This window comes from Lissotriton vulgaris, chromosome 9 (genome assembly GCF_964263255.1).
Source record: "Lissotriton vulgaris chromosome 9, aLisVul1.2, whole genome shotgun sequence".
Classification (NCBI taxonomy): Eukaryota; Metazoa; Chordata; class Amphibia; order Caudata; family Salamandridae; genus Lissotriton; species Lissotriton vulgaris.
Genome location: NC_141697.1, coordinates 231,804,749 through 231,828,635, shown reverse-complemented (window position 1 = coordinate 231,828,635; position 23,887 = coordinate 231,804,749). Strand labels below are relative to the sequence as shown.

At 45.8% G+C, this 23,887-nt stretch overlaps 1 protein-coding gene across 1 annotated transcript in view; it reads right to left on the bottom strand.

Moving 5' to 3' along the window:
* PLEKHG3 (pleckstrin homology and RhoGEF domain containing G3) overlaps positions 1-23,887 on the bottom strand; it is a 608,515-nt gene that overhangs the window by 109,106 nt on the left and 475,522 nt on the right. Inside the window, exons 8-9 of the mRNA XM_086939446.1 lie at positions 23,137-23,287; positions 8,490-8,621 (exon numbers count right to left, since the gene is read on the bottom strand). Coding sequence (XP_086795572.1) covers positions 8,490-8,621; positions 23,137-23,287 — 283 coding nt within the window. The remainder of the gene's footprint in view (positions 1-8,489; positions 8,622-23,136; positions 23,288-23,887) is intronic.

Sequence of the window (23,887 nt, the reverse complement as noted above, 5' to 3'; positions counted from 1 at the left end):
CTCTCACTGCGGCACAAAGTGACTACTCTGGAATTGCCATCATTAACTCAGAAAAGCCTGTATACTGCACAACTCTATAGGTAGGCCAGGAAGGGAAAGTACATAACTATATAATCTCAGCTTTGATGCTGCGAGAAACGCTTGAGATCCCCTCAGTCTTGCAATTGCCTTCATATCACAACCCTGGGGGGCAGACAAATTGGTGCATGAACAGATCAGGAACTCCCACAGATTTTGACCATCTTAGGACCTAGTTGGTCCTACCTGTCCATGCAACACTTAAACAAATAGACACCTTTCTCGCATCTGGTGATAGAAAAAGTATCACATCAACAGATAAAATGTTGATTCAAGTTACTAAACAATGCAAAGGTACTCCCAAAGAACAAGAGCTTTGTTCATCACTCCACTATTTCTCTCACCTTAAAAAGGTTTAAGCTGGCTATGAGACTTTTGCATCCAAACAGGCCTGGATGGCCCATCAACATAGGAAATATGTAGGGCACCTCCTACAGAGGAAGCCAATTATAGAAGGCTGCTCCTTTTTTAACAAAGGCTACAACAATCTTTATTGTACATGCTCCTGTCCTGTGAGTAAGCCCTGGGCTTACTCAACCAAAGGCACCGATCTCAAGTCTACAAAGGCCTGCTCAATAAAGCAAAGCCTTACCAAGTGGTATGCCTTTTCAAAGTAATTTACTGTTTTCAACGCTTGTTCCTAGAGGGAATCCTAGGCACAAGGCTTCATCCTAGGCAAGTAAAACAACAGAGCAGTATTAAGTGAGTGACTAATGTTATGCATAAACCTGTTCTATTCTCAGAAGAAGCGTTCACATTGACGAGGCATGACTGAATTCTAAATAAATGCCAACTATCAGTAGAGAGGAAAATGTCCATAAAATTACCCCTGAATTGTGCCCCATTGGATGCTAAATTACCCCGGCTGGCCTGACAAACTTTTAGCAGTTAACACAGAGACCCTTCATAATTACAATTGTCCTTCAATGTCTTTCCCCCCTGTTCTTAACATAATTTACATGATTTGATCTTTTACCTCCTATGATCTAAAAAGTGCTCAAACATTGAACTGGAACCCACTGTCCTATTCCAGTTTCTCACATGCAATGAAAAGAACTGTCAAGTGAAAAGTCCAGGGCTCTCATTACTTTAAGTTTTGCACAGTTTACAACAAGGTACCTTTGCAAAGTTTGCAACTTTTCTAGCTCAGTGATCTTCACATTCTCAGTTCTGGAAATAAGAACTGTGCATATTCCACTGGATGTACGGGGGCACAAAAATGGTGGCATATCAGCACATATATTTAAAGCAAATTATGCAATTTTTTTACATGATATTATTTGTAATTCTGTTTAAATTTTACAAACTTTAAATGACAGTCTCGGATTAATTGGGGACTCTGGTAACAAGGGACACCGCTATCACAGCACCTTAAGATGGTGAAGTCTAGGATTGTTTAGCTTATAGTCAGTTAGAATTGAGGATGGGGAAGAATCCAAACTAACTGATTCAAGCTAGCTTATGACGGTAAAGGCTTAATAGAGGATCAAAATAGTACATCACATGGTTCCAGATATACGACCATTTTTAATGGATCATGGAGACTGTGTTTAAGACAGACTTTTTTTTTAAGCACTTGACTAGTTAAGCAGGGGTGCTAACATGCATGACAGTCAGCAGAGTGGAGTCATTGTCCTTTTGTAGCACTTGGAACATACCCCTTAAGTGTCCAATGCAACGGGAGAGCCTTTCATTGAGACAAACTTTCAAATTTGTACTATATCCTGCGTGAGGGCTACTGTGATATTGAGCTAAAGGAGGTTTTTTTTTTTTTTTTTTAGAGGCGAAGAGAAATGGTCTTGGTAACCCAAGCCAAAGATGTGCTGGGCACTCAGATTCACTTCCATTGTTCCTTGCAAGCTGGACCAGTCCGCATAGCATTGCAGAATTCAAACCTAGAGAATACAATGCTAATCAATGCAATGCTCCAAGGAGACTAAGCAGGGCAAAATTTCCTACTTAAATAACTTAGATGGAAATACATTTTTATTGTGGTAGTGCAGATTTGAGGACAGAAATAGTTTGCTGCTAAATATTACACTAAAGTTGTGCACCTTCTTCACTGGTGCAAAAGGGATAAATTCAAGTATTATTTTTTGTCAGTTTTCATGAGAATAGGTTTAGTCAACTGGACTCCATTTCCAAAACAATATAAGTGGCACATCTGAAAAGCAAGAACTAAGAGCTTGGTTTACTCTTAATTGATCCATAACCTGCAACAGCATTTCTTAGTTTACTTTATCATAGACTGCCCGGGTAGTCAAAGCGGTGAAATTAAATTCCACTTTTGCAAAATAGTATTTGACTTGTTAAACAAGAGTAAAGCATTGATTAATGCTACATTTCCCACTTTGAATACCAACCACCACAGGAGCATTGGAGAAGAAAGACTTAAGTAGGATAAGAAGGATAATACACATATGACACATCACACGTGATCTAACATAAAAAGCTTCGATGAAAGGTTCTCAAGGTTTAAAGACGCCCATCCATTCAGTACTGAAACCCAGATATATAAATTGAACGACATGTATGGCCCAAAGCAGGGGTGGAAATCGGTTTATCAAATACCCAAACCCTAAACTGAACCACTGAAACTGGTAAAACTGGATCCGAAAATCTCGGCGGATTCCAGTGAAAATAGGAAACAAAAAGGATGCTTTATATTTACCAGAACGGTGATGGATTAAACCCAGATCTGTTGACTGGGTGTGAGTTTTTGATTGGTTTAGATGCTCCACCCCCTTTTGTACCGCTTTGTGCGCCATAAGTTGGCAGGGTATGCTCAGACGTTAGTCCCTTGCTCACTTTGCCACTGGATTCAAGCAAGCCTGGCTGAAGACGGCTGTAATGCCAGAAACCGGTCCTAGGAAGCTTGAGTCCGGTCCAGGGAAGGCATGGCTTGGCAGTTCGGGCTGGACTGTTCCCATGAGGCACAGGGTCAGACTGATTTGCATATTGCCATGTCTGAACTGGGGTGGCAGAGTGGGCTAAAGAACGGTCATGGATTAAAACCCAGATCGGTTGACTGGGTGTAAGTGTTTGATTGGTTGAGATGCTCCGTCCATCACCATCCTTTTGTACCGCTTTATATTTACCATCAGCACAATAATATTCAAGGAGCTATGTTCTACACACATACCAGGTCTTTGGTGGACTGGAACCAGTGTCACAGCCGCCACTTCCTTACAAGTGTTGAAACCAACAACTGCTTCTTGAAGCTGTATTCACCATGGTTCAGTCGATTATATATAGCAAATGGAGATGGCCAGAAACGCATTAGGTCACCTCTTCCATGACACTCATTCAGCTGCTGCCTATTCACTTAACCCCATTTGCTCCCTTACCTTTACCCTAGTTATGTCCACCTTCCCCACAAATGTTCAAAGTGCTTTGCCATATGGCTTCCATCCTGTTTAAATGGTTTTGTATTACATTATTTCCCCTTAAAATCTCCTGCTCTTAGCATACTTCAGTAGGTTTTCACTTATTCAGGTTTTTGACTCCTCTACGCTTCGCTTCCTATTTCTTCATTTTTGTGTTATTCATTAGTGTCTTTACTTTGCCCACATTTTAGTGAAACCTAGCATTCCGGTAAAAGTGAACTCATACTGATAACACTACTGTTCCTCTTATTTTGACAGCATCAAGACGTTTTGCAGATACATTGAACATAAAAGATGGGAATTTGGAGGTCTGATGGAATTCCATAAAAGGTATCAATTACGGGGGCACGGGCAAACCCAGGACAGCTCACTGAGAGAACTTTAATAATAGGTTGTGACAGATACTAGTTAAGAAATAACAAATTACAAAAGACGTTCCATCGTCTGTGACACCTGTAGGTGCAGCCGCCACACCCTGTCATTAGCAACAGTTGAAAAGTAATACATTAATGACAGACGTGGCTTGGCGCCTGGTAGGAGGACAGGAGCAGTTCTAAAGTCAAAGTGTTTACCAATTAATGGCAGGTTGGGTGATGTCAAAGAAGCTGCTAGTAGCTTTGTACTCAATTCTAGTCTGGTGCTGGACATCTCTTCCAATACTTTTAGTACATTGTGTAAAAATACTGACATACATCTGGTGTTGCCACTATGACAGCTGAGGCAATCCAATGAATGTTTTACAATTAAAGTTTAATTTAAGAGTTAAACCTATAACAATGTGTACTGCTGAAATGTTATCCTTACACATATCCATACATATCTATACTGCATGTCAGACCTTCTTTAGATTCATTTACTACTGATCTCATGCTAATACATGAATGGGGGGGGCTGTTCCTATAGAGAAATAGCTAAGCAATACAGGTTGGAACCCTGCAGAAGGAAGGGGAACCCTAAGAATCAGATGATAGAGCACTCATGCACCCAAATGGGAGTCCTGCTTCATCATTGGCCTGCTTCCCGTGGGGCTGGTGCTGCAATGCCAGATGGGCACCACAGGGGTCTCTAAGTTAGAAATCTTCTGTTTCTTTTGCTGTAATGATGATTGAGGGTATAATGAGTGTAGGGTGGCGTTCTAAATGATGTACTGTGTGAATTAAAGCTGAATAAGGGAAACCAATCCAATTTTAATAAAGGAGTCCCCTTGCCCCATCACATTTTTTATCCCTATCAAAAGGGTGTGTGAGGCTCTATCTTCTGATCATTAGGACCCAACTTCCTTCTGTAAGGTTCCAACCTGTTTTTCTTAGCTTTTTCTCTATAGGAACAGCCCCACCTTCATGTATAACTATTATTAAATGGGGGGCATGGGTGCTGGAGCCTAACTAGCTCCTATTCCCCACTCTTTTGATTTACTAAAGATTGACCAATGATACTTTGAACAAGAAGAAGAGAGGTAATTAGGAAGAGTGAGACGGAAACACAGTCACAAAGGGGAAAAAGCAAGGATTAAAAAGACCTTCAAAAGTGAGCGATATCCCTGCCTGAGAAAATATGTTGGTGGGTAAAAGAGGCATGAGAGGAAATCAAGCATCTAAACCCTTGGTATTTGGTAAATCAGACATTTGACAGCGGTGCTGAAGAACTTAGGAAAGAAAGTTGGATCCTGGTACTTATTCTTTTAAATATAAAGAAGTAGTGGGAGGTATGCTCATTACCAGTAGGCTGACGGTTTGAATTCCAGAATCAGCATTGCAGGTGGATGCAATTTAATGATTTTGGTTGTCCCAGTTGAGACATACACAGTGTAACAAGAGAATGAGACAAACCAGTAGTGGGTTTTCCAAGAGCATCCACCAAGACACAGAACAGCCAACAGGACACAGCACACAAACCACTGCATGTGAAGCAGGCTTCACTTGACTGCTGTGTTTATTGATCAAGAAAGAGTATTCCCAGAAGGACAAAAAACAAGCATTTGCAATGCAATAGGTCTCGCATTTAAATAAACGGCATTGTTATTTGCAATGTCAATAGCTCAAACTCTCGTAAATGCGAGACCTATTGCATTGCCAATGTGATAATGCGCTGCCCCCAGGTTCAATCAATCATGTCACTTGTAAAGCGCACTACTTACCCGTGAGGGTCTCCAGGAGATGGGGCGGGTATGGGGGGGGGGGGGTGCTGTTACTGCTCGAAGAGCCAGGTCTTGAGGAGTCTTCTGAAGGCCAGTAGGTCTTGGGTCTGCCGTAGGTGGGTGGTGAGGCTGTTCCAGGTCTTGGCGGTGAGGTGGGAGAAGGATCTGCCGCCGGCAATCGTTCTTTGGATGCGGGGGACTGTGGCGCGGGCGAGGCCGGCAGAGCGAAGCTGGCGGTGGGGGTGTACAAGCGGAGTCGTCTGTTGAGGTATGCTGGTCCGGTGTTGTGGAGGGCTTTGTGTGCGTGGATGAGGAGCTTGAAGGTTAGCCGCTTACTCTTGCTGCCTAATAGTGAAAGATGGACCACCAAACTGAAGCAACCTTTCAAAGCATGGGTGAAACCGCCTGCACTTTCAGGGGGGCAAAGACTCCCATACAGGTGGGCACAGTGAGTGACTGCACTCACTGGCATAGAGAAGCATAAAGGTGTCCAAGGGACCCTCTTTCAAATGGTGCACTGACTGCGGGCTACCTAGGACCAGGATTCTTTCTCCAGTGTCTTGGTCTGCTCCAAATATTTTGGAAAGGATCTCGTATGAATTAACCACTTGCAGTATTTAAATCGTCAGAGTCAGAAATAACCAGTCACTACCTAATAAACTAGCAGTCTTATTAAATAAGTTTTTAGCTCAAGTTCACAACCCAGATCTGAGCTTTCACAGCGGGTATGACAATTGACAATGGTCATTTAAAAAAAAAAAAAAGAATTTCTAGCAAGGCATGTGCAAACCAGTCCAATTATTGATACACCATTTTGTGCATGCGAATGTGCCTGATGTGTCTTTCCAATTAATGATTTGTGGTTTTATGTGTTATTGTTTTGTGGGATTTGAGTACCTTGTGAACTTTAGAAAGGCTATATTTCATGTTACCAGGCACTGTTGCATTTTCTCAATGAAAAGAACATGAAAATTCGATATCTGCGATGACAGGGTACATTGTGTTCTGCTACTTTCATTGCCGAACATTCCACATACATGTGCATTTAAAATGGCTTTGACATAATGTAATTTGTCTTGATTACGTTACACGGAATACACTTTTCGGTGCATTTCTGGTTATTAGTCTGTGATTTCATGCGACTGAAGGGCATTTCTAATGCGCAATGACTGAAATCGGACCGTCTCGTGTCTTCATGTGATTGAGAATGAATTCTTTTATTACTTTGTGACTGAACCGATTCTCCACCCCCCCTATACAGGAATGAATGAGCAGCATTATCTGTAAAAAATTGGTTCTTTTTTCTGTTGTCATGTTTGAGTTTGCGTCAATCTTGAATGGTCTATGGGACATCTATTGAACGTGTTATATGAACCACTTTTCACACCAGCAGCATGCTCACTAACCACATTTGATTTACGTGAAAGAAAAAAGGGCCTGATAGAAAGTTTGCTGGATGGGTGTTTGAGCGCATGCGTGAAGGATATCCCATTCCATTAAAGTGCATTAGCATTTAAAGCACTAGTAATAAGGTGGAACAAAAACATAAGGAGGAACAGAAATAAAAAAAGGTGCAGCTTTAGCAGCAATTTGTGAAGAACACCCTACGGACCAAGCTTTTGCGCTGAATTATGTTATACCTACGAATGCGAGAGCTGTGCTTAAGCAAAGCAAGGCAACCGGATTAAACACAAGAAGACACCAGCCTGGCAGAATCCTCCCTACAACCGGAGCCACCAAAGGCAGCCGAGGGGTGCGCTCCAGAGCCAGGCAGCAGCCTGCGCTGTGAGATCTGCGCGGATGTGAGCTGCGGGGGCTGGGATACTGGAGTAGGGCAGGCGAGGGGCAGGAGACCACCAGTGCAGGACATGGCGACCTTGTCAGGGCCAGGTGAGTTGGCGGGGCGTGCACTGAAGCGCTGTAGGGGCTGGGTGAGTGCACCTGGAGGTACGATAGCATGCCGTCGTGGCGCTGCAGTGTGTTGCAGAGCAGGGAGGGCTGTGACCAGCGGCCACCAAAAGTACGTCCATGGCCCAAGAGCTGCGCGGCAGCGGGAGGGGGGTGGGAACAAAAGGAACACAGACAACGGAGGGGTGGGAACAAGACACTAAACAGAGCAGCACTGGCTCAGGCAAAACCTCAACAAGCTGTAGCATTGCGCGTATAAGAAAAAAAAAGTGCTTACAGACTAATTGAAGGAGACAGTCTAACACCGCAAGTAAACAATCCAGTCCTGATGGGCGGTCCCAAAAGGAGACAGGGCGGTAACAAGGAGGGACTAAGAAGCCTTATTATCAATCGGAAGCCAGCATTTACCATGGAGGATGACGCCAGCCAATGAAAAAGATGGGTGGGGCTTCCACACCACTTTTTAATAATACCCTAATACAGCATGCCTCCCAAAGTGAGCAGCTCTTTGCGCTGCAACGCTAGGTGAGACCTAAAAATAGCTCTCTAGAGTGATATAAGCCGGCTTATCTGGAGCCGATTTATTACTGGCATAGAGAAAGAACCAGCGTTTTCTCCTGCCCAGAAGGATCCACAGTGAATTTTTTTTTATTGTTTACTAGCAACAACTTGAAAGAAGATTAGGAACTGAAAGAATACAAACATGAATTACATCAGCTTGACTGCTGTCTATTCCACAAAAAGAAACATATAAAATAAAGTACATAAGGAGTTACCAGTAGGTTTAGAATATTAAGATGAAGATGGATTCACTTTTTTCTTGCAAGTTGCTCTACTCCCAATGAATAAAGACTGCAACAACGGTGAGGGTTAAGTGAGATGCAAAATATTAAGCAGGAATGGCCCTTACAAATACAAAGCAGACAGCCAAGCATTACATTTTGATTCACTTTTTAACTGAGGACTTTCCTGTTGCTTACCTGAAGTCGAACCGCATGCTCGTGTTTGCGCTTCATATCATTGATGTACCAGGCTACACCCGTCATGGTGCCAATGGCCTCTTCCACCACCTCATAGCCTTCCTCTTCCATATCAAAATGTTTAGCTATCTCCTAAAAGCAAACACAAACATTTACCACTCCGACCCACTACTACTAAAATAATTTGAGATGGATCATATATGCATATAGTGTATTCACTCCCATTTGGATGTCAGATTGGGGCATTCAGTCAAATCCCATTTATATAGACCCATGAACACTCAAAAGCCTAAACATATTAGAAAACCAACAAAAAGCACCAACATCCAACCAGTCACGATTGACAGATACCTTACAAAACAAGCAGATGACAAACACATTAACAACGCATTCCAGTGCATATTCCAGTTCACAGTAAAGAAGGAAGACAAAACTATGTGCATTTTATTCTGCTTAAAAGATTAAGTAGTTTTATCTTGATTGAATGTCAGTGATATTTCGCGAGAACGAATAGTGACTAAAGGCAAAGTCCATGATTTCTGCTGATTAATGAAATGCTGCGTTTTGTTATAGTTTCATTTAGAATACTACTAATTATACATGCAAGGTCTTGATGACATGCACGAATTAACAGTCACAGGAAGATGACATTTACAATACTTCTCTCTAAAAGGATTTGCTTGGCAACATGAAATTAAATGCTGCAACCTTAAACCAGCAGACAGAAAACTAGAAGTCGATTTATCGCAGTTTAGCCCTGTGTTCGCAGCCAGAAATATATACAACAGAAAATGCCAGACTTGACAGATATGGCACTGCAATGTAGCGCACGCGCCCCATAATACACATGCACATGTTTGAATTAATGACCAAGGGGACCACCGTTTTTAAGTCACTTGTGAAATGGAGTCTGATGTGCTTCATTCTCTCCTCCTCTCCCCACCATGCAGCTGAGGCCCAGTTTACAGCAGCCGCAGAGCCTATTAACAATACAACCAGTAGTCGTTCAACTTCCTGCCCAGCCGAGCACCACAAACTCAGCCCCAATTCAGCCGAGTGCAAGTTGCTGATTGTAGCGCTCTAGTGTTTCGCTGGTCTTGGCTGAGACCCGGAAGCACCCACACACTTTGTAGCACCTTCTGGCCAGGCGTGGGCAGAAGGATATAAATAAACGGCCGGAGGTCGCTCGTGGCTTCCGGTCCAAGAGACTGTTCCCAGAGTGTGGTGTCATCATTTAGCTGCTCAGCATAGGCCATCCTTGTGTGTTACCCCTCACTCCCTTACACTGGCGACGAGGGTGGTGGCATTCGCCTCGTGGAACCCAGGAACGGACGGAGAAGTGAGGAGTCACTACCGGCGCCGCTTTACTGCGTGGCCGCCGGTTTATTGCGGGGCTGAAAGAAGGAAATGGTACCTGTTTCGGAGGCGGCCGCTGTGACTGCAAGCACCGGTAAGCAGCGTGTGGTGAGCTGCGTGAGGGACCGGCAGGCAAGGAGCCCCAGGAAAGCGGGAGACACGGCAATCGGCAGGCCGAGCGAACCACAGGCCCGGCTGAACGGCCGTGTAGCGTGTGCATGCGCAGTACGTGCGAAGCTGGCCCTGACGAAGAATACACGTGACGAGGCCCTCCACGCGGCGCGGAGGCAGCGGCTCCGGTGCATGGAGAAGAGGTATTCTGGGTGATCTGAGTTAGCGTGTGAAGCCAGCGAGCAGCGGACAGGGGCGACCGAAGCGACTGTAAAGGCTGAGAAACAAGCACTGGAAAAGTCTGAAAATCAAGCATTGGCAAATGCAACTGTGAAGCCTGAAAAACAAGCATTGGCAAATGCAATTGTGGGACCTGGTGTTACACTGCAATATGTATAGCGGTGATTGGCAATAGAAGAAAAAAAAACACAAAGCAAAGTTAAGAAAGGGAAAAAGGGAATAAGCATTGGCACATGAAATAAATTCACAGTGTGTAAGCAGCAGGAAAAGGTTAATGCGCCAGAGCACACAGTGTGTGAACAACAGTCAGTAGCGGTGGAAAGCGAGTTGTGTAGGAAGCCCCAACTAGCCATAGTAACAATGTCTGTTGTCCAAGGCAATGCAGCGCAAGGGGGAACGCAGCAGGCAGCAGCCCCAGCACAGGTGGCAGGGCCAGCAGGACAGCAGGCAGCGGGACCAATGGTCCAACAGTCACCACACTCGCAGATCAACCCCATACCACCGTTTAGTGCACTAATTGACCCAGGGATGGCGGCACCAAGGTGGACGGTTGGCTAAGCCGACTGAACAATTACTTCACTGCCACTAGGGAAAAAGACAACGAGATGAAAAGGTCTTTGCTTCTGCATTTTGGCGCGGATGAGCTCTACAAATTATTCACACACTTGCCGAACACGGGGGTAGTAACGGACTATGATGCGGCAGTACAAGCGTTAAATGCACACTTTGACCCTCAGTTAAATCCCCATTATGAACGTTTGAAGTTCAGGCAGTCAAGGCAGCGGGAAGGAGAAACGATGGACGCTTTCCATGCGAGGTTGAGGGAGCTAATAAGCACATGTCCCGATGACGACCAAACAAAAGAAGTGACGGCGCAGTTGATTCAAGGCTGCAAGAACAGACATCTCAGGACATTAATACTGAGACAACCCCGAATAACACTGGATGAAATATTAATGCTAGCCAGGTCTCACGAGCTGTCCGATGCGCGAGCCACACTGATGGAGGCTGCCATAAATCCAACAGCGAACACCGAGGTCACAATAAAGACGTAAAGGGTGGATGCAGTGCGGAGCAGTGGCCGAGGAGGACGAGGAAGATGGCCGACCAGAACGCCATGCGGTTCCTGTGGATATGAAGAACACAACCAAGCTGGCTGCCCAGCACGAGGCAAGGCGTGCACCAAGTGCGGAGGACTGAACCATTTTGCCAGTGTCTGCAGGAGTAGTGCGAGAGGAAACTTTCGAGGACACGGAACAGCACGCAGAAAAACACAGACGAAAGCAGTCAGACAACTTGCCCTAGAAGAAGCCCACCACTCAAAAGGTGCTAGAACACAGGCCCGCTACCCACAGAGGTTGGACGATTCATCGACCGAGGATGAAGAAGAGTGCTACTACGTCTCGTTCGTGAGCGAACTCAAGAGAAGACTGAGACCGCAACCGAAATGTCAGATTCAAATTGACGGATCGACAGTCACTGGAGTCATAGACACAGGAGCCACGATCAATGTGATGGGCATTCAGTATTACAAGGTGCTACAACCTAGGCCACAACTGGTGCCATCGAAAGCTCGAATCCTGACGTATGGCAGCAAGACACCACTGCCATTGCGAGGAAAAATGACTGTACAAGTCAGAGCAGAGGATCAGGAGCGGACGACCACGTTTCATGTTATCGACAGAGAGGCAGACTTGTTGGTCGGAAGTCACACAGCAGAAGACCTCAAGCTAATTGCTTTTGCTAATGCAGTTAAGGCACTGCATACGGAGGAAATCCTAAAAATGTTTCCTTCATTGTTTCAAGGTCTGGGAACCATTAAAAGACCACCAGTCAAACTACACATTGATAAGGCCATACAGCCCATAGCATTGAGGCATCGGAGAATCCAGTTTCATCTTCGATCAGCAGTTGAGCAGGAGCTGAGAAAGTTAGAGGAACAAGGTGTAATAGAGAAGGTGACTGGGCCAACGCCATGGGTTTCCCCAATGGTGATTGCTGAGAAACCCCGGCAGCCAGGCTAAATACGAATTTGCATCGACATGCGGATGCCCAACAAGGCGATCAAAAGGGAGAGGCATCTAACGCCCACGGTAGATGACATTTTAACAGACCTGAATGGAGCCCAGTGGTTCTCCAAACTAGACTTAAATGCGGGCTACCATCAGTTGAAATCAGCCGAAGAGAGCCGCTATATCACGACGTTCTCTACGCACTTAGGTTTAAGAAGATATAAGAGACTAAACTTCGGAATAACCTCAGCTGCGGAAATCTTTCAGAACGCAATCAAGGAAATCTTGTCAGGACTGCCGGGAGTACTAAACGTCAGTGATGACATACTGATCCACGCAAAGACAAGTGAGGAGCACCATCGAACATTGAAAGCCCCGCTTCGGAGATTGTTAGACTTTGGAGTCACACTCCACAAAGAGAAATGCCAGTTCTTTAAGCAGTCCATAGAGTTTTTCGGATACGTCTTTGACTCGGAGGGAGTCAGGCTGGACCCCCGAAAATCGTCTGCCATAAAGTGTGCTCCAGCCCCGAATACAGCGTTGGAAGTGCGAAGCTTCATGGGTATGGCGCAATACTGTGCCTGTTTCATCCCTCAGCTAGCCATCATAGCGGAACCTCTGAGGAATCTGACGAAAAAGGGGAATCCCTGGCAGTGGTCCAAGGCGGAAGCCGAGGCATTCGACAAGGTGAAGGCAGCGCTACTGGACAGTACAACAATGGCGTATTTTGACACAGCGAGACAGACAGAAATACTGGTGGACGCTAGCCCGGTAGGTCTGGGGGCGCTTCTAACGCAGGAGGCGAAACCGGGAGTGTGGGTTTCCCTAGCATTTGCCAGTAAAGCCCTTACCACCACGGAGGCCAGATACTCACAGATCGAGAGAGAAGCATTAGCGGTGAAATGGGCCTGCAATCACTTCCACCTGTATATAACGGGTCATCCTTTCCGGATGGTCACAGATCATCAGCCACTAATACCATTGTTTAAAGGGACAGCTCCACATCCCCCGCCTCGGACTGAGAGATGGGCCATCCAGGTACAACACTATCAAATGGACCTTGTCTATAGACCAGGAGCGAAAAACCCGGCGGACTGCCTGTCAAGACATCCCCCGTGTGAGACCAGTGTAGTGATGGATCAGGAAACACTAACAGAAGAACTTGTGGACATGGTTTCTCAACTGTCATGTCTTCAAGCGCTAGCAGCAGATGTTATTGTAGCCCAATATGACTATGATGCCGTAGTAACGAGAGTAAAGGAAGCAATAGAAACTGGGTCATGGGAGAACTTCTTGCGCAATGTCAGTGGCTGGAATGACGCAGACCGTGCACGCCTGTCGCAGTTTTGGAAGATACACAACGAGCTCAGCAGAGCTGGTAATGGAGTAATACTTCGAGGGTCAAGAGTAGTTATCCCTGTCAGTCTACAGAATCAGGCGACCGTGCTAGCCCATGAAGGTCATCAAGGAACGAGAAGAATGAAGGCCCGGATGCAGGAGAAAGTGTGGTTTCCCAACATGGATGAGAAAGTCGACATTGTAGTACGAAACTGCCGAGCGGGTCAGCTCACTAGTGTACCGGAGACACCAGCACCGGTTATCACGGATGACTCGTCTCCATCACCCTGGACCTGGCTCAGCCTGGATTTTGGCAGCTTCCCGGATGGGAGAGTGACAGTAGTATTAATAGACAGCTATACCAAATACCCAGTAGTGGAAGTGGCATCATCCACCAGTTTCGCAAATGTACAGCCGATACTCAGCAAAGTCTTTGCAATGTTCGGAATTCCCCAGTTGATTAAACGAGACAATGGGCCGTTCCAAGGGAGTGACTTCAGGGAGTTCCTGCACAGCCTTGGGGTAAAGCACCACCGAGTCAGGCCTCAATGGCCTCAGGCCAACGGTGAGGCGGAAAGGTTTATGAGGACTGTCAACAAGACCCTAAGAATAGCCATGGCCGAGGGGGCAGACCCGGAAAAGGCACTCCAGCATTTCCTGAGGGAGTACAGAAGCACTCCGCACAGCACCACGCAAAGATCCCCCTGGTCGTTAATGTTTGCGGGACCAAGACGAGATCTACTGCCGATGGCGGATGGTTGGGTGCCTGAACCATATGTGCCAGCGGCCACCCAAGAACGGAGAAAGAAGACCAACGAACGGGCGAGCCGAAAGAGGCGAGCAAGAGAAAGAGAGCTAGGCCCTGGAGATGCTGTATTGATACGAACATGTAGACTGGGAGGAAAATTCCGGACCCCATACGAACCAGAACCATGGACCATCAAAGCGACCAAAGGCACGGCTGTGACCGCACAGAGAAATGGAGAAGAGTTGACCAGGAACGTGTCATGGTTCAAACGCATCCCTCCTGAGACGGACTCCATGGGAGCTAATGCCAGGTCAACCCTTGAAGTTGCTAGCCAGTTGGAGGACACTGGTGATCCAGACGCCGATGGTGGACCTGAGATCACCTCACCATCTCCGGTGAGAAGAGAACCGGAGCCCCCGATGGTTCGGGGTCAGGGTCGCCACAACCTAAGGCCAAATCCAAGACCAAGTCAGAGACTGGCAGACTTCGCATGCTGACTGTGTGAAAGCTCCCGGACAAATTACCAACTTGGGATGTAGAGCTCTAGTGTTTCGTGGGTCTCGGCTGAGACCCGGAAGCACCCACACACTTTGTAGCACCTTCTGGCCAGGCGTGGCCAGAAGGATATAAATAAACGGCCGGAGGTCACTCGTGGCTACCGGTCCTAGAGACTGTTCCCAGAGTGTGGTGTCATCATTTAGCTGCTCAGCATAGGCCATCCCTGTGTGTTACCCCTCACTCCCTTACACTGATCACAACCCATGTGCACCACACCAAACCTGCTCCTTCACCACCAGAATAGAAGATAATTCTTCCAGTCATCACCTGTCAGTGCCATCTATGAAATCCACTTGTGTGGATGTTATGGCATTGACACAGAGCAACGTACTGGTTTTTGTGAGGGAGGTGGTTTCCCCTTTAAAAAGAACGAGCCGCGTTGCCGTCACGTGCCACGCTTGGGAAGCCTTAGTAAACACATCCGGCTCCGAACTTCAGTTACGTTCGGGCCGTGGATGTGCAAGCAGTAGGTTACACTGCGGGCGGTCGCCGGGACTGAAGTGAGTAACCCTTTCTTTTAAATGCGCTATTTTGAGTATAAACCAAGTGTCAGCTTTGTGAGCGCACTCCTGCTAGTTGACGGCTGTAACAGCAAGTTTTCTTTTACTATTTTAGAGATTCCTGGCGTGAAGGTTTCCCCTGCCACAAGCTTATGAGGCAATCTCACTACTTTCTCCTACTGAGTTTGACATTTTGCTTTGTTTTTATAATCTTCCATTTCATTGTGGTGTGGTTTTATTTAATTAACTTATTTAATACATTACGGGCACTTCAAAATAAATATTTTTCGAACCTTTATTGTAGTCCCCTAAGTGATGGCAAACACTGAAGGAGTCAGCATGTTTGTTAGATTTAAAACAGACAGTTAGATGTATGTTTGGTGATCTTTTTCCAAACATCATGATTCTAAACACTGCGGTTTTTTAACATAAAACACGTGCGTTTAGATCGGGAAAATCTCTCGTAATGAAATTAAAAAATACGTCCTGTGCAGAAAAGGTTCTGTTTACATGATGTGATTAAGGGTCTTTGTTTGTGGCCAGCTGTGTACTATACCATATTAATTTTGTTTACAAAAAATGATACAATTGTTTGAACTTAGGATGACCGGATGGTAATACTGCATGACACGATTCTGGCTATGCTGCATTAAAGTCTTCTGTCTTTTCAGATTGGAGATTTTATACACTTAAAGAAGTTCAAATCCACGACAGTTTCGCGAGTTGTTGTAGTATACAAAGAATTTTTCTTCTCCCGCCTTGGAGTTTGCGCTTTAGGATGCGCGGACTATGGGCTGGGAGATATATGGTCCTGATGAATGCTGTGTGTAACAAGCACATGATAGTAGAAACATGTTGACCACTTTATTATATATATATTTTTAAGGACACAGTGGTTCAAATTTACTTAACCATCTAGTATGCACTTTGTTTTTATCTTCAGGTAATACTGGTCCCTTATTAAAATTTGGTTGGGGATCAGAGATACCTAGTTTTAATTCACTCACCAACACTTTGGGCACTAATACACTTGCCTTCAACTAGAACCCAATGATGAAAAATGGTCACCGACACTGTTGGTGCTTGAGGGTTCTTTCTTCACAGTGACTCCTACTAACCCCTTGTTTTACCTTCTGCTTGGCTAGTGGTAATACTATTTTTGACTATTTTTGATTGTTTGGTTACTCTTTTGTTGTTTAATATAATTAATATAGGGGTATAAGAGTAACACTTTGACCCTGTTCTCTCTTGTTTGGATATATATGGCGGTACAAAAGGGGATGGTAAGCATCTGAACCAATCAAACGCTCACACCCAGTCAAAAGTTCTGGGTTTAATCCATCACCGTTCTTTAGCCCACTCTGCCACCCCAGTTCAGACATGGCTATATGCAAATCAGTCTGACCCTGTGCCTCATGGGAACAGCCCAGCCCGAACTGCCAAGCCATGCCTTCCCTGGACCGGAAACAAGCTTCCGAGGACCGGTTTCTGGCTTTTGGCCGCCATAAGTGTGGCAGGGTATGCTCAGACGTGAGTCCCTTGCTCACTTTGCCACTGGATTCAAGCAAGCTGGGCTAAAGAAAGCTGGAATGCCAGAAACCGGTCCTCGGAAGCTTGTTTCCGGTCCAGGGAAGACACCTCACTCGCCTTTACCTGCTTTGCCGTGAGGGGAACGGCCGACGCCCAGGTCCACAAGCCGTGAGGGGAACGGCCAGCGTACAGCGCTCCATTGCTATGTGGGGAACGGCCAACGCTGAACTACACTCCCCAGAAGCCCCGGCACCCCATCGCTCCAGTGACGCTCCTGCAGCGCCCGCAAGCGCTTATCAGCGCGGGGCACCGAGCGGGGAGCGGGGACCTCACTCAGCTTTACCTGCTTTGCCGTGAGGGGAACGGCCGACGCCCAGGTCCACAAGCCGTGACGGGAACGGCCAACGCTGAACTACACTCCCCAGCAGCCCCGGCGCTCCAGTGACGCTCCTGCAGCGCCCGCAAGCTCTTATAAGCGCGGGGCACCGAGCGGGGACCTCACTCAGCTTTACCTGCTTTGCAGTGAGGGGAACGACCGACGCCCAGGTCCACAAGCCGTGAGGGGAACGGCCAGCGTACAGCGCTCCATTGCCGTGAGGGGAACGGCCAACGCTGAGCTACACTCCCCAGCAGCCCCAGCACCCCGGCGCTCCAGTGACGCTCCTGCAGCGCCCGCAAGCGCTTATCAGCGCGAAACACCTCCCGCGTCGTGGGAGGCGCGCGGGACTGCGCCGGGCTAAGCCCGGGCAAAGGGCGGGCCCTCTGTGGCCCTCAGAGGCCTGAGGAGACTGGACTGGGCCAGGGACCCTATATCATTTTATCTGGATCTATAGTGTGTATTACTGATGTAAGACTTTATTTTGTATTTTGTTACATTGCATATGAGTAAGTAGTGGTTTTACCTGTGTTTATATTTTGCATCTTAGTTATCTAGGATGTCTAAATAAAAAAGCGATAAACCAGCACAGGGTCCCGGCACCATTGATAATTATTTGGTGAAGAAAGTCAACCAGATAAATAATGAAAGACGTGCCTCTTTAGGGAAGGGCACTTTGATAGTGGACCTGCCAGAATTGTCTCCTATTAGGATGACTATAGACGGAGGCAAACACAAGTGGTGTTACCCTAGTAGAACCACTGATGCCCATTACAGTGAGTGTGGAGGTTCACTCAGATCAACCTGCCCTGTCAAGTGAGGAATTAGGTGACATCAGTGAAGCTCCGCCTGTTATTAGGCCGATGCGAACCTGTAGGATAGCACACCAAAAACGGGGGGGGGGGGGGGGGGGGGGGGGAGAAACATAACGCTAATGCTAAAAAAAAGAACGGGAAAGAAGCACACAGCCCTGTCATAAACCCCTTTGTGTTTACAGGAAATAACGACAATGGCCCTAACCTGAATTCTGATCAGTTTGCTTCTCTCATTAAAAATTTGAAGCAAAACTCACAATGAAGATAGAGAAGCTAATCAAACCACTAACCAGCCAGATTGAGCCCTTGGTCACGGAAGTGGCTAGACTGGGCGGCCTGATATCTACACATCTGACTGCACCAATTAATGGTAGCGGTAAGGTGGGGGGAAAAGGGCAGGATGCGGTGAAAGCTAAAGATCACCAGAATACAGGGAACATTGCTGCAGTAGCCACCACTGGGAAGGTGGCATTAAGTATACCAGCCGCCCCAGTGGCAACCGCTCTGCTGACTCAACCCATCATAGCCCCACGGAGTGGTCCAGCCCCTAGAACCCCCAGGTATAATCGATATTTGAATTTAACACCTGACTGTGCTCCGTTTGTGGCAGTACTGACCAATGTTCCACCTTGTGGGACCCATCCCGCCTCACCATGTGACGAATCTCATGCATCACTGAAAAATAAGACTGTGGCATGGCTTAATAAAAATTGTGGTTTTCCCACTTCTTATTCAGAACATTAATTTGTTTGTTTTCCGGAGCGTCGTTTGGATCTTCTTAAAGTCCTGTCTTGTTTCACGACTTGTAGATCTCGCTTCAGTTTGTATTTGTTTCAACATGTTGAACACCATTCCTAATGCATCATCTTGTCTTGGGCCTGTTTCTTGCTCTTCCTGGTATGTCTGTGATGTTGCCGAATAGTCCCAATCCAGTTTCCTCTCAGCACCCCTTGTGGGCGATCTTTCGTGCCTGCAACGCCTTATCGGTTTCCTTTTTTGTGTTGAGTCTTTGCCTATGTCAGTTCCAGAGGAGGTAGAGTCTGTCCATGAATCCTCTTCATCTTCATCCTCCTCCTTCTCCTTCTCCGCCTCCTCTTCCTCCTCTTCATCTGTTATCTCTCCCTCCTGTTGTACAGAGTCGGAATCCTCATTTACTGAGAAGAAATGCTCCCCCTCCAATGAGCATACATCTTCCTTCTCCCTGGGATGACCGGCTTCTATCTTTTCTGCCACCAAACTTACAGAACTTCCCCATGTCGGGTTAGGGGATTTAGCCATTAATTCTGCTTTCCACCTGCATGATTGCCTGCAACATATCTGCATTTTCTTGCCCCCTTGCCTCCCCCTTACCGCTTTCCTTATCCACAATAATCCCTACTTCGCACACCATCCTCTGTGGAGTCTCCTTCTCTCCTTTCCTTTCGGCGCCCATCTCAGCCCTCTGTCCCGCATTCCCATCTGCTTTCTCCTCTGTGCTCCTGCTGGCGTTCTGCTCGAGGTTCGCAGAGATCGGTTGCTTAGTAACAGCTGACTCGGCGTCTATCACGTTCCCAGCTCCCGTTGTTGCTGCTGCCGCTACGGACTCCTACTGGCAATACCGCCGTCTCTGAGTTGGCTGGACGGGTAAACGATTCCGGTAAGGTGGGCTGCCTAAGAGGGGTTCCTTTACTTTTTGTTTTCAAAATCGCTGGCTTTTCTATTACTTTGATGCGCCCTTTCGCCGTGGCGCTCTCCTCTCCGCCCAGCGGTTTCCCTTTTAGGTCCATTTTCTTTTTGGTAGGAGGCGCAGTCACTTTCTTAATAGCGCCTGGGTTCTTCGCCGGTAACTGCGTTTTCAGAGCGACGGGTGTCTCCGGTTCAGTAGGGGTTGAATTACTCATCTCAATCCCGTCTCTGACTTTCATTTTGTCAGCCTTTGCAGATCTTGGTGGCATTTTTGTGCGCAGCGAGTCGCTCCAATCCTTAATTCCTGATACTGATATGTTCTCCACTTGCTTCAGCAGGCTACCTGTGAATGCTCTCAATTTCCTTGTAAGTCTGCCGAATTCAGGCCCCACCCTGTCTCTAAGCCGGCTAGTAGTTGTCTGTGCAGTTATGAATAGAATGCACGCCCCAGTTTCAAATCCGAGTTTCATGCGAGCAAAGTCAATAGCCGTCCGGGGGGTCTAGCGCTATCATTATAGCGCCCAGCTACTTCATGTTGTTGCGTCCAGATGGGAGAGAGGTTTTGGTGCGACTGCTCACCCCAACCCACCCGCGGCCATCTTGCCCCTTCCTCACTAGTTTATAACGAGAACAGTATTTGTGTGCGCCCATTAGGCCATTTTTATACACATTTATGCAAACCCACACCCCAACAAAGGTTAACCAGGCGTGCGTTTGAACCACAGACGCCAGTTATGGATGCACAATTCATATATAACATCACTAATCCCTGTGGTTCTGGTAGTATGAATGAAACTTATAACAGGATTAATAGTGTTGGACGCTACCAGCATGGGTCTAATGTCAACACACAGAATAGGTATGAAGTCCTGTCTGGACTGGAGATGAGCGATTGACAGGAGGTACCTGTGGCTCAGGGTACTGTGACCTCAGGTGACATGGCTTGGCAGTTCGTGCTGGACTGTTCCCATGAGGCACAGGGTCAGACTGATTTGCATATAGCCATGTCTGAACTGGGGTGGCAGAGTGGGCTAAAGAACGGTGATGGATTAAACCCAGATCTTTTGACTGGGTGTGAGTGTTTGATTGATTCAGATGCTCCGTCCATCACCACCCCCTTTTGTATGGATATATATGGCAGCGCACAGCTGCGAGAGTTTTCCCTTTTTAGTTATCTAAGTGCACCGTTCACCCCCCAATGATGGAAGATGTAGGCCTCTCCTGCTCTAAAGAGGCCGATGCCCAGCATGACCATCTTATGGCTTCTTTTTTGCAACATGCCCCAGAAGCACATTAATTTATTTTGAATCTGGGCTGGGAAAAAGGCTTAATGCTTACTGGGTCAACAAGCAATTTATCAATTATCAAATATTTCTTACTTTGTGGAAGCAGTACGGATGGGTAAACCCTTTCACCCACAGGCAGAATTTGAGGCACCCTTTGGACTTCAGTTTCAGTGTATAATGTATGCCACTTTGTTGCACAGTACAGATGTTGGATGTTCTGTGTTGCCTGACTGGCCAGCACTCAGTTAGAGCCAAATGCCACATCGAATAGGACTCATTACAACGTGAGTCATTACATTGCGTGGCATTACATCGCGGTCGTTACAACAGCGTTGTTACCACGCAATGCTATTACTACGCAAGTCATTACATCGACTTGTAGTAGTTAGCGCGCGGACATTAGAAATGTATGAATTGCTATTCTAACTCCAGCCTACGTAACAGTAGGGAAGGTGTTGGAACAGTAAACTATACTGTTCCTAATTTTAGCATGCCATCTACTGCAAGTCGATGTAATGACTTGTGTAGTAATGGCTTTGCATGGTAACAACCGCGTTGTAATGGCATCGCGGTGTGATGACGCGCTGTAAAGGTCGTCTCAAGCCACATCACCTGAAACATTTCTATCATTTTCTGTCTGTGACTATTTTGACATTTCAGCGAGGGAACCTCTGCGTGGTGCGGAGAGTGGCCGATGTGGTATAATGTAATGTTCTGAAACTCTACCGGTCAGTCAGGTCTCATTCCACCCAAACTGCATTCTCACTAGACTTTGTGTAGCTGTCCCTTCCTAGTCACAGTCATGGTGAAAAGTAGCCAGAAAGGAATTTCTCTATCCATTACAGTTTAAACTAGGAAATGATTATGGTGGTATCAGAAAGCCTTCCGACAAGGGAAACTAGTGCAGTTTGAATAAACGCCACGGCTATTACAAACCTCAAAAGCAATTTTTTTTTCCCACATGCGAAGAGGCAACAGTTTTTGTTGGGGAGGAGAAGGCATTAGTTCAATAATTAACATACAAATTTAAATACATTTTCAGCATCTCTAATTTTACTTCACAATGATCCACTCCTCTCCTCGATGAACGTTAGTATTTTGTAAATTCATCTTCAGGTGCTCGTGTGGCAAAAAAATATTCTACAGCTCTAGAAAACTAGATAGAAACCTCATGTGCCTACGTGTTTGAATGACATAACAAACCTTGCATCAACAAGCAGGTACACCAGATGAATTATTTTGAGATTTTTGTTTCCTCTTAGATACAAGCAAAATTAGCATGGTGTATCAAATACACAGTTATGGTTTTTTTTTGTTCTGAGCTATGGGGTGTATGTATATTAGGATTTAAAAAATGGAACACATATTAAGTTTTTTTTGTTTTAGTATATACTATTTATCTACATGTGCATTATAGTCAACATTATCTTTTTTAAATGCGGTTTTACACTATATATATATATATAATTTTTTTTAACGGGTACCGTATTGAGTTTCCTTATTTTGTATCATGAAAGCATGAAGTTAACTAAAAAAGAAATCAACCTGAACTGGGCCTTTTGGGCAGAAATATCCTGAAGATGCAAGCGCCAGAGGAACGAAAATCAAAGTAAAGAGAACTGCGTAAGACAGAGTTCTTTTTAGGTCAAGCCTAGCAGACACTTCCTTATTGTTTTTAAATTTTGTTTAGTTTTTTGAGCGAAAAGTATTTGATAAATAAACCAAAAGATTGAAAAACTTTGCTTTATTGTGCAGTTTTGAAATACCATAAGATAGAAGTTTTTTTTTTCCTCCAGTATTTTGAAATATCTTTCTCTATTACTTTTTTACATACTACTTTACAGACCAACATTAGCAAAGCCAACACCTCGGCACTCGCATGACAAAGGTGAGACCTATCGGGTTTGCCAAATGGTTGTTTACTCAATGAAGCTGACTGGGGCTTATTTCATACAGTGAGTAGTAAACAAAGTACATTTTTAATACATTTTCTAGAATCCTCCACTCCACAGAAATAGGCATTCAAACACTGATGAAGTAGGTCTACATGGAAAACAGAAATATACCGCAAGAAACATCTATATAGGTCTTAAACGGAGGGTAGATATTTACCTGGAGAAGAAGATGATACTTGAGGATCCTTTGCACCGGCTTCAGAAGGTAGGAACCCAGTGGAAGGGAATGCTTCAACATCTCTTGCCTGTCCCGGAAGAACTTGGCCAACCGGATGCTCCTCATACATTCCGTTAGAGCTGCAACAGAACTGGAAAGGGACATGGTCAGATGGGAAGAGACTCAGTTGGGAACGACTAAGAGCTTTCTGCAGATAGTGTGTACAGGAGAACGAGTAAAGGCACTGTGGACAGCCTGAATGAATGTGACAGAGGCAGGTGAATTTAAGGAGAGGTTTGAGTAGAAATGTCCAGAGTATGCAGAGTGGGAGAAAGAAGCAAATCGAATCAAAATACCACTGTGACATCTGCATCAGATAGGAACACGGATCCTAAACAGTCCAAGTCATTAAAACAATATAATTCAGTACTAAAGCTCATCTTAAAGGACTGACTCCTGATTGCTATAGACCTGTCAATCAAACTTAACAGAGCACAAGACTGGATAAGATCTGTCCCTTATGATTCAAGTAGGAGAAATGCGGGGACGTGGGTATGAATCACTGGAAGAGATAGAAAGGCTTTCCATCCCCAACGATGTAACCATGATACTTCCACAGCAAAATCATTAAAGGGACAGAGCACTGAATCACACTTCAGACCCATGTGAATTTTAAGCCTACATACCAGAGAATAATGACATGGGAAGAACAAAACTTTAGACAGCTTTCTGGACATTCTTTGTAAATAAA